This window comes from Peromyscus leucopus, unplaced genomic scaffold (assembly GCF_004664715.2).
Source record: "Peromyscus leucopus breed LL Stock unplaced genomic scaffold, UCI_PerLeu_2.1 scaffold_338, whole genome shotgun sequence".
Lineage (NCBI taxonomy): Eukaryota > Metazoa > Chordata > Mammalia > Rodentia > Cricetidae > Peromyscus > Peromyscus leucopus.
This window is the reverse complement of record NW_023505220.1, coordinates 20321-36359: the sequence shown is the minus strand read 5'-3', so window position 1 is coordinate 36359 and position 16039 is coordinate 20321. Positions and strand designations below refer to the sequence as shown.

The 16039-nt window shown below is 55.6% G+C and overlaps 2 protein-coding genes and 1 pseudogene across 2 annotated transcripts; 1 reads left to right on the top strand and 2 right to left on the bottom strand.

Annotated features, from left to right (window-relative positions):
- Positions 1 to 3940: 3940 nt before the first annotated feature.
- Positions 3941 to 4878, bottom strand: LOC114697156 (annotated as a pseudogene).
- Positions 4879 to 6262: 1384 nt separating this feature from the next.
- LOC114697157 (uncharacterized protein C1orf232-like) lies at positions 6263 to 9187 on the top strand. The gene is given in 5 exon segments (XM_028875255.1): positions 6263 to 6346; positions 7552 to 7639; positions 7745 to 7819; positions 7822 to 7840; positions 8890 to 9187. Coding segments are annotated over 5 exon segments (564 nt in total).
- A 124-nt stretch (positions 9188 to 9311) lies between these two features.
- Positions 9312 to 13328, bottom strand: LOC114697166 (protein FAM110D-like). The gene is given in 4 exon segments (XM_028875259.2): positions 9312 to 9508; positions 10444 to 11199; positions 11202 to 11507; positions 13197 to 13328. Coding segments are annotated over 3 exon segments (1158 nt in total). The 5' UTR covers positions 11407 to 11507; positions 13197 to 13328.
- Between the last annotated feature and the right edge of the window lie 2711 nt (positions 13329 to 16039).

The window sequence follows — 16039 nt, the reverse complement described above, 5'->3', positions numbered from 1 at the left end:
AACGCTGGCCAGGTATGGTGAAACACCTGTCTAAAAAAGCAAAACAAGGGCTGGAGAGCTGGCTCAGTGTGAAGAGCACTGTCTGCTCTTCCAGAGGACCTGGGCTCAGTTTCTTCTTTTCTTTTCTTTTTTTTTTTTTTTTTTGGTTTTCCGAAATAGGGTTTCTCTGTGTGTAGCTTTGCACCTTTCCTGGAACTCACTTGGTAGCCCAGGCTGGCCTCGAACTCACAGAGATCCGCCTGCCTCTGCCTCCTGAGTGCTGGGATTAAAGGCGTGCGCCACCACCGCCTGACTGGGCTCAGTTTCTTGTACCCACATAGCAGCTCTCAATTGTCTGTGACTCTAGTTCCAGGGATCCAATGACCCCTTCTGGCCTCTGAGGTCACCAGGCATGCAAATAGTACACAGATATAAATCCAGGCAAACACTCAGACACACTTTTTTTTTTTTATTTTTAAATTTTAACCTTAAAAAATAGCCAGGCAGAGATCTGTCTGCCTCTGTCTTCTGAGCACTGGGATTAAAGGCCTGCACCACCACTGCCCAGCTATTTATTTATTTTAAAGGACACTAGCCAGGGATGGTGCACAACTTTAATCCCAGGCAGATCTCTGAGTTTGAGGCCAATGTGGTCTACATAGTGAGTTCTAGGTCAGCCAGGGTCACACGAGACTCTGTCTCAAAAATAAATAGGAACATTGAGTGGGAGGAGCGGTGTGGTTTACTACTTTTGTGGTGCTGGGAACTGCACTTTGGGCCTTACAGCTGGGCATGTGTTCCAACCCCAACCCCACCCCAGTCCTACCTAACCTGTTTGAGCAGCAAAGAACTAAAGAGAGAGAATGCAGAACTATGATGGAGAAGTCTGCATCACCAGAGTGAGAACAGGAACAGAGTGGCCATTCGGCCCTCTAAAGTCTGCTAGACACAGATGTCATCCTAAGCAATGGTGGCCACATGGCAGGGGCCCGAGACAAAGCATGCCATCGGGTGTAGGTAAGAGTGGGCTAAAGACCACCAAGGGTTTGAAATAGTGTAAGCTGTTTCTTTGCTTTTCAGGCTTAGGAATCCCAGATGGCCTGGACTTCCCTGTATGCCAGAGGACCTTAGCCTAGTGATCCTTCTCCTGAGAACTGGGGTTACAGACCTAAGAGACACTTGGTTCATGGGTGCTGGGGATGGAACCCAGGGCTTCACACATGATAGGTGCAAACTCTGGTGAGTTTTCATCCTTTCTTCTCCATATTCACCTCTGTATTATTTGTCTCTCTTCTTGTTTTTGAGACAAGGTCTCTCTTTGTAAACCTGGCTGTTCTGGAACTCACTATGGAGACCACGCTGGCTTCCAATTCAGAGACCTTTCTGCCTCTGCCTCCAGAGTGCTGGGATTACAGACTTGTGCCACCAAGCCTAGCTAACGATTTTTGGCCTAGTTCTTTGTTGTTTTTCAAGACAGGGTTTCTCTGTGTAGCTTTGGAGCCTGTCCTGGAACTCACTCTGTAGACCAGGCTGGCCTCGAACTCATAGAGATCCACCTGCCTCTGCTTCCAGAATGCTGGGGTTAAAGGCATGCACCGCCACTACCCGGCCTAGTTTTTCTTTTAGCTCTTCTTTTTTGTGATGCTAGGGACAATTCCAGAGCCTGCACTCAGTCACAGTACCACACCTTCTGCCCTCTCCTTCTCTATACAGATATTCTACACATTACTCTGAAAATCATCCTTTTTGTTATTTTCAAAGACAGCAAAAAGCTGGCAGTAATGGCACACGACTTAAACCCCAGCACTCGGGAGGCAGAGGCAGGCGGATCTCTGTGAGTTCAAGGCCAGTCTGGTCTACAGAGCAAGATCCAGAATGGCCAGGGTTATACAGAGAGATCCTGTCTCAAAAAAGAAAACAAGAGAGATAACAAAATACACAGAAATTTCTTGTAACAATGACGCAGAGACCATTTTTAATTAATTAATCTTTTAATATATTATGCAGGCTGTCAAAACGGCTCTGTGGGTAAAGGCATTTGCTGCCAAGCCTGATGAGCTGAGTTGGGCACCCAGGACCCCCTTGCTGGAAGGAGAGAACTCCCTCAAGTTGTCCTCTGACCTCCATGTGTATGCCGTCACACACATGTATGTCACACACGTGTATACAAACACATGCACATATACACAAATAGATGTAATTAAAAAAACTAAACAACACATTACGGACAACTTTATCTGCATAAGCAATTCTCTTTTAAAGCCCACACAAGAGAAGTTCTTGTGGAAACTCCATCTTGGGGAGAAGGTGAAGTATACCCTTCAAAGGTAGTTGAATTTACAGAATCCAAATGGAAAAGTGACTAACAAGTCACCTGGCCTCTTTGCTGAATGCTGACTGGTACATTCACTTATCCAAGGTAGGTATGGTGTGGTGATATTTTGTGTATGCTCTAACAAATAAAGCTTGCCTGCAGATCAGAAGGCAAAGCCAGACACTAGTTAGCCATAGAGACCAGGCAATGGTGGCACACACCCTTTAATTCCAGCACTTGGATCTCCTGCCTTTGCTCCCAGTACTTGGGAGGCACACATGCCTTTAATCACAACACTAGGGAGATTGAGACAGGAAGTGATGTGGCTGGGCACAGAAAGGAATATAAGGCAGAGGAGACAGGAGCTCAGTCTTTTCGGCTGAGGAGATGGTAAGAGGTGGCTGTGGCTTGTTCCTTTGTCTCTCTGATCTTTCAGCATTTACCCCGATATCTGGCTCCAGGTTTTTATTAAGACCAATTAGGATTTGTGCTACAGTAGGGTCCAGATCAGGATGAGGAAGCCTGCCCCATCCTGGTTAATGCCTGGACTCCTGGGCACTGCCAGCCAAAGCTTTGCCTACAAGCCTGGCCTGGCCTTTCTGGTGAATGGGGAGGAGCTGCTACTCAGGCCTGATGCTGATCTCTCCTGACAGCTGCCCCTAAGGCTGGCAAGCAGGGGGGAAGGGACCAGATTTAAAGATCCAGCTGCCCCACCCCTGCCAGACTTGGGCAAGCCAGCAGCAGAGAGCATCCTCTGACCACACAGTGCCCAGGCAGGTCAGGGACTCCTATGCCCTGGTTTCCGCCTCTTGATACCCTGGAAAATCTAGTCTTCTTCATTTCGGCCCCCACTCCACAGGACAGGGAGACCAGAGCCCCGACTATGAGATTCCGCCGCCTGACCCCTGGCTACTTCCGAGTGCTACAGGTAAGTACATCTAAATACTGCCTTTCTGTACCACCTCTCTCTCCCTCCCCTTCTCACGGCGGGGCTGATACCCCAACGGCCAGACTGTCACGTTCCCTGCTGCCTGACTAGCCAGGACCCAGATGGGCAGTGAGGCGAGAGGGATCGGGGTGGAATCTCCCTGGGGCAGAAATGGCGTCCACATCTTCTCCACCCAGCAGCACCATCTTATCCACTTCCTACCCAGAAGTCTCCGTTGACCATGTATGTCCACCGTTTGTGTTCTCCCAGATGCAGGTGGCCGGGGAGCTGAAGGCAGAGCCCCGGAGTCCGCTGGTTGGGATTGTGGCTACCACGCTGGCTGTCCTCGGGTTGGGTGGCTCCTGCTATGCCGTGTGGAAGATGGTGAGGCAGCGGCAGCTGTCCAAGGCGCCATGATGAGGCAGGCAGCCTCTCACCCAGGCTTGCAGGTAGGTGACTCAGGGGAAGGGTCTGCAACTTCAGAAAACCCATGTTTTCCCCCTTGGGCTCAGTCTCTGCCATCGCCACAAACACAGAATAAACCTGACCCTACTCCCCAGTTTTACACTATGCCTGCACTCCAGCCCAGATTCAAAGAAGGCAGGCTGGGGTACGGGTTCCAAAGCTGGACCCGATGGGGAATAGACATCTTGGCTCAGAAACCCTTGCAGGGCTGGACTCTGCAGGACTGGAAGGGAAGTTAGAATCAGAGGTACGCCTCTTGTCCAGGTCCTTTATTTTGGGCAGAACACCCAGAAGAGATCATCTCCCCAAAAAAACAAAGTACACACTCTCAGACTAGCACTGAACCACTGTCCATGGGCAGTTTCTCTGCCCTATATCCTCAGGCCCCTCAGGTGGATGTGTCCATCTCAGGGATCTCAGTGGACACTTCTGTGGGCACACCCAAGCGCTGGGGGCACATACGAGCCCATGCCCGCTGCCCTCTCAGCCTCTTCCTGACTGTAGGGTTCGATGCTCAGCTGCTTCAGCCTGGGAGAAGGAGAAATAGGTGTTTGGAGCTGATCAGATGCAAGACATACCTGCATGATACCCATTCACCATCTCCTGACCCCTTCATACCTTTTCTTGTGGTTTTGGATCGGAAGTGGGTCTTCAGGTTGGCGGAATCGATGAAGTACCTCCTGCAGGGATGTAGGAGAGAGTAAAGAGGTGGTGAGGCCTTTCAGGTATGCCTACCTCCCTGGCCCTAACTCGTCCCCGGATACCAGATTCCGAGCCCGAAGAGATGGGAGGCGGGCTGACCCACGGGTCCCAAGACAGGAGATCCCACGAGCCTCGCCGCCCGGATCTCACCGCAATGGGGCTGGTACCTCAAACCCTGCTCGGCCCCGGGCTGGACTCACGCGCAGGCCAGACAGCGATGCAGGCCGCCCCTGGCAGGTCCGGGTCGGGCTCGGCGTCCAGCTCTGGCTTGGGCCGCGGGAGCCCCTGCGGCCGCAGCTCGCGGTGAATCTCATCCAGGTCTGGCCGCCGCTTCTTGGCCTTCATCTGGCGGGCTAAGGAATGTGCTCGGTGCGCGCCGGTCCTGCGGGAGCGACCCATGATCAGTGACACCAAGACCAAGGAGCTGGGAGTAGGGAAAGACCCACACGTGTTGGAGCTTCCGGGCCGCTCGATGACGTCACGAGAGGTCCGCCCGGGGCGGAGCAAGATTGTCCAGACCGCCTCTGATGGCGTCACGGACAGGCTGGTGGCTGGAGCGCCCCCCGGTGGCCGTGGATGATAGTGACTGGGCTCTTGAGGGCCAGTGGCCTGGGGGCAGCGGATCCTTCCACTCTGCGGTCCCATCATCACTTCCCGGTTTCCGCACCTCGGATTTCAGCTGGAGAGGATACTTTCAACGTCTCTGGAAAGCACTGATGTTTGTGCCATGAATAAATTATTTCATAAATGAGAATAAGTTTGGAATCACGGATGGGGCACCCAGAGGGTTACCCCTAGGCTCTAACAAAGGGCCTCTTCTTGCCTCTCCCCCGTTATTTTCTTGGGTCTGTGTCTCTTCTGTCCTCCCTCTACTCCTAGGCAAATTCATGGGGCCAAGAGTGGAGAACTGTTTCCCAGAGAATCTAGCACCTGGGGAGGTGTTCCGTCCTTGAAGAGGGGTCAGTTTTCCTGTTTTTTGGTTTGGTTGGTTGGTTTCTCAGTGCTGGGGATGGAACCCAGGGCCTCACAGATGCCAGGCAGCTGGTCTAACAGGTGAACTCCATCCCCTGCCCAAGAGGAAGTGTTGCTCATCTCTGCTTTCTTTCTCTATGCCCAGGCTCCCAGGAGAAGGCTGGCAGGAAAAGGGGAAATAACCAAAAGTGTGCTTAGAGTAAGGCGAGGGCTGAGGGCCTTTCTTCGCTCATCTTGGCCTGGTGCCGCTCAGGCTGGCCAGAGCCAACTCCACCGTATGGGGGCCGAGGAGCTCAGCAATAATTCAGGGTTCCGACTCTTTGGAACCAGTTGCCAGGAAACAGGGAGACGGGCACGTGCATCCCGGGGGAGAACAGGTTTCTAGGCCACACAAAGGAATGAAATGGAAGCCCAGAGTGCTCACTGGAGGTGGCTTGGGGACCTTCCACTCCAGCTCGTGAAGGCTGAGTAGAGCTACAGGGCGGGGCCCTGAGGAAAACGTGGCTAGTATGACTACAGTCAGAGGATGCACAGGTGTGGGCCCTGGGCTCAAGCATTTGAGTGGAAAACTTTTTCTGCAGCTCTCCTAAGAGCTGAACAACCACCAGTATTCCTAAGTGCAGGCAAAATGGACTCTCCAAAGAGCTGTCTTCCTTAACTTTGGCCAATATGGGTCAAGACAAGGGGCTGAGGTGGCACAAGCCTGCCCAACCTCAGAATCACTGGGATCCGGTTTACCTGCTCGGCACTGTGCCAGCTGGGGAGAATGGTGCATCTTTCATGAAGTCACCAGATCCCTGGGACAGGCTCTTGGTTCCTCCAAGTTTCTGGAGCCAGATCCACGGGTGCCCGTTAAGCTACCACCTTCTGTGTTTGGGTGCCAGGCCCCTCTCCCCGCAGCCATGAACCAAGCTTTCTGGAAAGCTTACAAGTCCAAAGTGCTACAGACTCTGGGTGGAGAATCTGAAGAGGACCTGGCGGAGGAGGTGGGTACTGGCCATGTTTTCTAGAACAGAGGGACAGCAAAGGCGGAGGGGGGGATAAAGAGCATTAAATAAGCTGGAGAGGACACAGATTCTTTTATGCAAAGACTGTAGGCACATTGGGGGATTACAAACAGCACGGTGCAATGATGGAGATGTTGAAAAACACAGGAAAGGGGAGAGCTGGGGCCATGGGCGAAGCAGGCACTGCTGACTCCAAGGATCTCGTGAACTGCCTGCCATAGGATAAAGATTGTTCTAATGCCACTTGGCAGTAGCTACAGAAGTCCGTTAAGCTCGTCACAGCTTTCTAGTAGACAAAGCTAAGAAGTGAGACGGCTTGCCTGGAGAGGTATGAGCGCCTGCGTGTGGGGATAGGGGGTAAGCAGTCCTTATGCTCTGTGGGCCACAGTAGCAGCATTCCATCAAAGCCGTACTTAGGCCATACTTAGTTCCGAGGGGGAGGGCAGAATGGACTTTGAACCGAGGAGTTTATGTCTGGAAGTTGTGATAAGTGGCAGCCACACAAATGGATGTGGCAGGGGCGGAAACCAGCCCCACAGGGGTGGGTGAGAGGGCGGCTAAGCATATGCCTAGACATGCTGGTGTCCAAGACTGGGATTCTAAGGACATGTCTAGGAAAATGCTGCAACCGGTGCCTCCGTGGAAACTCCAGTACAGGTGTGAACTGGATTTGGTGATTTTTGTATGGATGTGCATTTTCAGCAGGATTCTGGACCTGTATGCTTTCATGTAGGCATTTGCAGGTGTTGCATTTGGTTGGTGGAGAAATTTTGACAGCCCTGCACAGGCCTCTGTTAGCTAGCTGCCTGCAGGAATGGGTTGTTTAACCACGTGAGTGTCCTTGTGTGATTGCCTATCCGCTCATACACCTGCGCACAGAGGAAAGGGGTAGCCATGCTCACGTACAGGTGTGTGTCTGTAGTCGTGTGCATAACATGCCCTTGTCCACTCTATGTGTGTGTATGCATTTGGGTATGTGTGGGAGTGGGCAAGTGTACGTGCTTAGAGGTATCTATGCAGATTGACCATGCAAGCCTGTGTATTGACCAGAGGCATTATGTAGTCTACCTGTGAGCATTCCCATGTGCCCTAGAGGTGATGCAAAATGGGTGTGTAAGTGTGTGTGTGTGCACTGGCTAGCAATGGGGCTTCTCATGCTGGGTGGGTGGGGTCTTGTGTCCCAGGGGGAGAACCCAGCATTAGTGGAGTCTGAGGCGGCAGAACCCCAAGAGGAGGCCTTCAATCCCGTGTCACAGCTGGCCCGAAGGGTGAGTTCTCCAGTCTTCCACCCAACCCTGGGAAGCCTGGCAGAGGCTGTGGTGAAGCCCCCGGAGGCGTGGCGGCATGCGCTCCTGACTCTCAGCTCTTTCCTCCCAGGTTCAGGGGTGGGGGTGAAGGGCTGGCTGACCATGTCATCTCTGTTTAACAAAGAAGATGAGGACAAGCTGCTGCCACCGAGCCCTGCGCTGATCAGTACGTGTGGCCTCAGGGGGCGGGGCGGCGAGGGGCGGAAGGGTCCTAAGATCTCTCTTCTGCCATGCTGGCTCCCGGTGCTCTGTTCATCACCCCTGTACGCTCTGTCCTCTTATCAGGATACAGCGGGGTCAGATCTCTTGGGACTGAGGTAACCGGGAAGTCCTTATGGGTAGCTCCTCCCTCTTCCTCAGGACGGCCAACTCCCTAGAACCCAGGACAGCAGAGAAGGCCTTTTTAGGTGCCTGCAACAAAGGGTGGGGTCTAGATGGTAACCCGCTTGTCCTGTCTCGTACACACACCGCATCTCGGCCTTTTCCTTCAGCCCTGCGCACCACATCACATTCCCTTCTGCTCTGCACCCCCCCACCCACCCACTATCCTTGCCCCAGGTTCCTTTCCTCCCCACCCCCTAACCTCCTCTGCCTGCCTGTCCCAGTCCTCTGAGGACTCTTCCAGAGCAAGGCTCCTTCTTTGGGGCGTTATCATCCACCTCTTCTTTCCTAAGCGTCTGTGCTAGGATTTCCTCCACTTTCTTCCGCGTACCCAGTTCCTCTTCCCTCTATCCTAGAGCCTAACCACTTTGCTCGCCTGGCTCTCCCCGCCTCCCGCGGTGTGTGTGTGTGTGTGTGTGTGTGTGTGTGTGTGTGTGTGTGTGTGTGTGTGTGTGTTTGTGGAGTGTCCCTGCTATGGGCCTAAACAAGCTCACCCCACTCTCTCTCCCGTGCCCTTCCCCTCTTAGGGCCCTCCTTGGCTTTCCAGACCTGGCTTGTTTCCGTTCGTCTATTCTCTCTGCACCGGAGTTCCTTCTCCAAACTCCTGACCGCTCCACCCAACTCGGGGATCCCGGGTCCCCTCTGCCCAGCCCTCTCACGTCCTCTCCGATCCTGTCCCACTTGACCGGTTTTTCCCAGAGCCTCTGAACCCTCCCTTTGCTTGCAGGCCCTGACCTTGCCCCGACTCCCCCTGACTGCACCCCTTGTCCCTTCTCCTGCCCACTGTCCCCTTCTGGACCCCGGGCCAGCCGCTGACCCCCGCCTCTCCTGCAGCCCGCTGGCGGCGCCTCCCCCGTCGCAGGCGGCCGCGGCCGAGACGGAGCCGCGCGGGCCGGGATTCTGGGACGCGTTCGCCAGCAGATGGCAGCAGCAACAGCAGGCGGCGGCGTCCATGCTGCGCGGCGTGGAGACCCCCGCGGAGCGGGACCCCGAGCCCGGGGACAAGCCGGCCGAGGAGGCCACCGAGTGCCCCGAGACCCGGGAGGTGGACCCCGCGGCAGGCTTCAAGTGGGGTTTCCTCACCCACAAACTGGCAGAGATGAGGGTGAAGACCGCGCCCAAGGGCGACTAGCCGGGCCCGCCCTTCCCTACCTCCCATAAAACTCCTGGATCGACACCCCGGTGTGACCGTGTCAGTTTTTTCCCCGACAACAGGAAAAGCTACTTTTAGGTGGGCGATCTCAGGCGGGGTCCAGCTAAAGGGTTTCCTCGCCTTCTTTCCGACGGAAGTGCCGAGACACTCCAGGTGACAGGATGGGTGGCCTTAGACTTAAGGTACAACTTTCCAGAAAGCCCCGGAGGACCCGCTCCACTGCCCTGTCCCGCTTCCTTTCGTTCAGCAAACCCTGCCGGTGGCCCAACTGCAGACGCTGATTCAAAATGTGTGAAAATCCTGGAGTAACGAACGAGGCAGCTCTCTACCAGCGGGTCCAGACCAGGGTTTGTTGAGGAACAAAACGCAGCTGCCCCTGTGAGCTCAGAGAGGAGGAGGCAGACCCGGTATTTGGGGGCAGTTTCCTGGAGGAGACTGTGCGTGTGATCTTCCAAGAATACAGTTAGGGAAGGAAACCTAAGGCAGAGGAGGCGATCCTGAACAAAGGCTTCGACGGGAACCTGTGAAGAAAACCTGCGAGTTTGTTGTTCTGGAGCGGGGGGGGGGGGGGGGGGGGGGAAGGAACTCTGCTGGAAGTATAGCTCGGTTGGTAGAGGGCTTGCAGAGCTACATGAAGCCCTGGGTTCGATCCCTAGTTATCGCATAAACCTCAGTGGTTGCTAGCAGGGTGAGGTTGGCCTGGGACAGACAGAGAGAGAGAGAGAGAGAGACAGACAGACAGACAGACAGACAGCAGATTACAGATGGCAAAATCCTGACCCAAGGATGCCCCAGTTTTAATGACTTCCATTCCGGACCCTTCAAAACTCAGACTTTCTTACCTCAGGACCATGGAGGACGGGAAGGGGACGCAAAGCTCCAAGAATCCTGGGTGCTCAAGCAAGCTACGTTTATTGAACACTTTCTATATTCCAGGTACATTTCCCATATGCATTACAACTACTCCAGGACGCTATTTACGCCTTTAATAACCGAGGGAAGCGGAGTGCTTGGCCAAGGTCACACTCAGCCTGGAACCCACACTTACAACCCACACACTCAGCCACGCAGACCAGTCCTCCCCTTTCCCCAACCTCTGCCCGCAGAGCCACACTCACGATCCTTTTATTAAATAATATTTTAGCTTTATTCAGTAGTTCGCTCATCTCCCACCCACCCCAGTCCATCGCTGCTCACATTCAGCCTCCAGAAAGGCTACGTGGCCCCCACCCCACCCCTTTCCTCAGTCTGCGCCTGGCCCTCGGGGTCCCGCCTGCTCAGGGTGCAGATGGGGAAACCAGATCTAGGCGAAGGTTTGTGCACGGACGCGGCGAGCTCTCCGGGAGCCGTCTCGGGGGCCGCGGTGCTCACACCTCGGACTCGCGCGCGGCGGGCGCGCGCGCGCTGGCAGCCGTACAACCACTGGATGACGCGCGCGTTGCGTTCCACCACTGACACCGAGGGGCGTCCGTCCCGCGCGGACCCCGCCGCCTCCGAGCCGCCGCCGCCGCCGCCGCCGCCGCCTCCCGCACAGTCCCGGCTGCCCGCGTCCCCGTCGCTGGATGTCCAATCGCTGGTGTCCCCGGAGCCCGGCGGCGGCGACGTGGCGACCTGCGGGCTGTGCTCGGCGCCCCAGCTCTGCGGGGAGAAGCGCTCGGCGCCCAGCACCTCCACCAGCGCGCGCTCCAGGCCGCAGTAGTTGAAGAAGCGCTCCTTCTCCGACAGGGGCAGCGAGCACGTGGGACACAACGCTCTCTTCCCTGTCGCCTCCGGAGCATCCGGGGACCCAGCCCAGCCCGCAGGAGCCGCGGGTCTCTCTGTAGGTCCTGGGCTGCTCGGGGCAGCATCCCGGGAGGCGCCCAGGAAGAGGCGTCGTACTAGCCCCTGGCCCTTGGCGTTCTCTTTGTTCACCGAAGCCTTGCAGTCCCGCTTCTGGCGGTAGAAGATGAGGGAGTCAGGCCTTGGCTGTCGCCTGCCGCTACCCCGGCGGCAGGCCCCGGCGTCCTGGGTGATGCAGAGGCCCCCAGCTCATTGCAAGGGTGTGGCGTCAGCGGTCCTGGTCCCCCTCGCAGGGCTGGCTCTTGACGACGTACTATCACCTGCTGCGTCTTGACGTACTTGGCTTTGTCGGCCTCCAGCCTCTCCACGGCGCTGGGGGTCCGTGCCCTCGATGGCGTGGAGGGAGAGGCCAGGAGCATCTTAGTGGAGCTGGGCAGGTCAGTGCTCCATGCACAGTTAGGGACGGACGCGCAGGTAGCTGAGAAGCAGCGAACAATTAATTCTCCGGAGTTCCTGCGGCCTGCAGGGAGAGAGGAACTGTCTGGGAGAGGTAGGCTGTCCCTGCCCCTCTCCTGCAGGCATTCCTGGGTAGAGGATCAGCCAGTCACCCCCCCCATCAGCTGGTGCCATGCCCAGGGAGCGAGAGCTAGACCCACCCCTCCCCAATCCTTAAGAGGCATTGGATAATTTGGGGGAGGGGATTTAATGCCCCTTTGAGAGTGCTCTGATCTGGTACAAGCAAGCAGGACACTTGGAAAGGAAAATCAGGCGGGCCCTAGCTCAATTCCCGAAATCGGCTTTAACCGGAAAAAATACCTCTTCCCAACAGAGCAACTTCAAGCCCAAGACAAGGAGGTTCCGCAGCCACAGGCTGCCTGCAGCTGGCCCACCCTTCCCGCCCCCAAGCACCGAGGTCAGGGACATAACCATAGGGTAGAAACCTCTAGGAACTGCTGCCAGCTTCCTCGCCCAGGCCCAGCAGGGCTATTCAGGAAGGAGAGGGAGGTGGTCCCCAGTCTCTACAGCCAGCCACTGTGTGCCCTATGCCAAGGGGACTCCAGAAAAACCTAACCGGTAACCACCACCTCGTCCAACCCTGCACTTCCAAGTCAGACCAGACAGTGGCCAGGAGAGGATAGGGCTTGTGTGGGTCCTTTTGAGAGTTAGGGTGCCACCTGGGACCCAGATTTCGCCTTATCGTCTTGGACCCCCGGCTTGCGGGTCAGAACTCCTCTCTGGTGTTTGGGTTCTGCCTCTGATGCTGTGGGTCCCGGCAGGAACCCCAGTCTCACTAATCCTCCCCCCCACTGAGTCTGCCTAATAACCTGCACACCCAGAAATCTGCCCTCGGGGTCCCTGCGGGCTTCTCATCCAGAAACCTCTGACCCTTCTTCTTCGCCTCCCTTGTCCTGGGGAAAAGGCAGGAGGGACAGTAAATCAAGAGCTGCCGGTTTCCTTGTTAGCTAACAGAATGGGCCACCACATGGTCAACACACCCACCCCTGTCCTCCCATTTCCCGTTCCCATACAGCTGAAAGACACTTATTGGTTCTGGGGTCTGAAGGGACCTTGCTTCTGGAGGCAAAAAGGCACAGACTAGGCAAGGCTGTGTGAAGACGGATGTGCCCGCCACCCTTCCCAGAGGCCTTAGAGCGGAGACCCTGGCCACTTCAGCCCCGGTCCAACCTGAAAAACTTTTCCCACACTACTCCACATGGCCACCTAGTATGTGGTGAATCTGCCCACTGTGACAGAAACCTAGGCAGCAAGGACAGCCTGCCAGTGTCCCGCTCTATTCACACAGGGACGATACTGGGTCAGATGCCAAGGTCCCAGGAGGGCACTGAGCTTGTCTGACCTCATGGATGGCCTCTGTCCCCTCTTCTCTCTGTAGCCTTGAGCAAGGAGGCTATAAAAAGTCCCCTAAACACAAGGACCAAATAGTCTGCTGTCCCTGCTTCTCCCTGTTTTCTGGGCTGGCTTTGATGTTTGACCACAGACGGCCCATGCTAGACTGGCAGTCAGTCTTGTCCTCTGTCCCTGTTACCTAGCCTCCCAGCCCTTGAGTTAGAAATTCCTCCTCTCCACTTAGAGGCTTCAGCTCTCAACACTGGCGCCTCCAAGTTCAGTAGCTTGGCACTGGCCTCCTTACCAGCGCTCCCAAGGTGCCCTCCTGCCCTGATACCCTCCCCCACCCCGAGGCACTCACCTCTGTGTGGAGACACCGAGTTGCAGGGGTCCCTCGGCAGGCCCAGACTGAAGGCCAGAAGGACAGCGGGGACCAGGGAGTAACTTTGGTGGCAGCCAAGCCGTCCTCTCCACAGGAAAAGCGAAGAGCCTCCACCCCCTGGGTTAACCCTTCCTGACCCAGAGCTCAGACTCAATTAACTCCTTCCTGACCAGTCTTGGTGCTGACAGGACCTGTGAGTGTCCAGCAACTTTACAGATGGTTAAGTCAGTTCTGTCAGGTTCGATGGTTGCCATGGAGACACCGTAAACCTGGGCTGAAGTACCATGACCCAAATGAGACCTTCTACTCCCAGGCTCCTTCTGAAGCCTCCATGCTCTGACTGGAGGACAGAAGAGGGTGCTATGCCATTTAGGCCTGTTTTAATCCTGGTACTGGAGTGTGGCAAGCCTGCTCTCCTAGAGATGAGCCGGGCATCTGCAGCCTAAGGGTGGTGAGGGTGCTGCAGGTGTGTTGAGAGCCTGTCCCAGCAAGACTTAGCATGAGGACTGAGCAAGAACTCGGTGGCCCTGCCCCAGTGATGGCAAACGGGAAGGGTGATGGAGGAGGCCTTCCAGGGCTAAGCCTCCATCCTTTGGCCTCCTACCTGGGATCCCTAGTGGTCCCCACTCTTCACTGACACCATTTACCTCAAGGGGAAGCCCTAGCCAGGAAGGAGCCCCACCCTCTCGGTAGGTCAACTCCTTAGCACTAGAGTTCAAAGGCTGGGCTCTGCCTCAGCTTCTCTCCCAGTTGCGCCTACCCCTGCCAGCCTGACCACTTAGCATCAACCCCCTCCCTTCCTTCTAACACTTTCCATGATTGCAAGGCTCGGTCCCATCTATGCGCTTGATCTCCCCTGAGCCCCCTCCCCTGGAGCCTAGATAGGGCCCGGCAGGAATAGTAACCCCACTTCACGGGAGGAAGCGAGTCTAGCAGGAGGGACATGCGCAGACCCCCAGAGCCCTCTCTCTCCTCTGCCCCCATGTCTGTCTGGCTAGACCGAGAGTCTGTCTGAGAACCCAAGGCTCATCACCTGGCCAGAAGATGCTGTTACCTTCCGCAGGCCTGGAATGGGATGGGAAGATGCTGGAACACACAACATACCTTGATGGAAGAGAGAGGTAGAGGAGGAGATTCCCTTGGCTTCCTACCTGGGGAGCCTGCCAGATTTCCCCAACCCTGTTTGTAGGGAGGAGAAGCCTTCCATTGGAGTGTTACACTCTCCACAGGTGGACGCTCCGTCACCCAGAGTTCAAAGGTCAGTGCTTGGACCTGGCCCCACCTCCACCCTGGTCCCTGACCTTCTGTGAGCCCCTGGATCCCTCTCTCACTGTTATGAAGGGGGAGAGGGGGTATTTATTTTTGTCCATAACAACAAATTGTCTTGTTACAGCATTTGACAAAATACTTTCAGCACATTGTCACAATTCATCTCGAAGACAATCTTTGGGTTAAGTTTTTTCATTTTTCCCATTTGGAGCTGAAGAGACTGAGGCTTAGGGTAGTGAAATGACCTGTCCAAATTCACACGATGATGGCTGTTTGTTTCGTTTTGAGAAGGGGTGTCAAGTAGACCAGGCTGACCTTGAACCTCTGATCCTCCTATCCCCACCTCTAGAATGCTGGAATTCCAGGCACGAGCCACCGTGCCTGATTTTGTGCAGTCCAGTGCCGGGGGTGGAACCCAGGCCCTGTGTATGCAAAGCAAGCCCTCCACCAACTGAGCCACATTTTCACCTCAACAGGCGACTTTTATTGAGGAAGATATATGTGCTAAGGCCGTTCTTGTGACTTCATACCGTGATCATATATTTAATCCAGGGAAACGGTCCCTTCTAGTTCGGTAGATGCAGGTAGGGTCCAGGCCAGTAGCCCTGTGGCCTGAGCATGAAGGGGTTAAACAGGGGGGAGACCGGGCGGGGGCCCAGCTGGGATGCTGTCAATGGCAGGAAACCTGGCCTGCCAGGGGGAGGATGGGGCCTAGTGTCTCCCTGAGGCCACCCCCCACTCCTCTGCTTTTAAAGGAGCATCCGGGTTAGGTGGAGGGACTGGCGGGGGGGGGGGGGGGCTCCACAGCTGTGTTCTGGGATCAAGAACAGATGCTAGACTACTGGAAGGGGAACCCAGGGGGTCCAGGGGGTCATCCTGATTAGATGTCTTGTTTTCCACACTTCTGAAATGAGCCAGCTCGCGCTCAGTACTCAGTCCGAGGGCAGAGACTTAGAGAGCCCTAGTCAGAGGGCAGTGCCGTAGCTAGGCTCTTGGGGGTCTTCAGTTGGAGGGGTGAGAGTCTGAAGTGTCAGTGCCTCATGCCAGGACACCAGTGGACAAAGTATCTAGGGACAACACAGACCCAGGAACACACAGCCTGAGCAGGCGCACACAGGAGAAGGCAAATGGTGAGGACCCGAAAGAGCTGGGGAAGTAAGAGGGACAAGAAACAGAAGGACGGGAGATCATATATCTGTCTGTCCTAAGAGGATGGGGGCCCACATCCCTCTATCCAGTGGCCCTCAATTCGCAGGGGCACTCAACAAGACCAGATCCTCTCTTTCTGGTCATGGGTCCCCAGGGAAATCTTTAAAGTGGCTCCTTCCTGCCCACTAGCCAGGACCTGGGGGAGGGGCAGGCGAAGTCTGAGGGCCATTTCCTTCCTATATCCGACCTCAGACCTCCTTCCCGGAACACCTGAGCTGGGAATGGGCCTGAGTCAGAAGCGGCTCCTTTCAGGAGAGGGTTGACAGGCAGACTGGGAATAGCTCTGGTCAGTGTCGGGAACAGTGAGATGGGCCCCCGAGAAGCCTTCAGATCTGGCTTCAGAC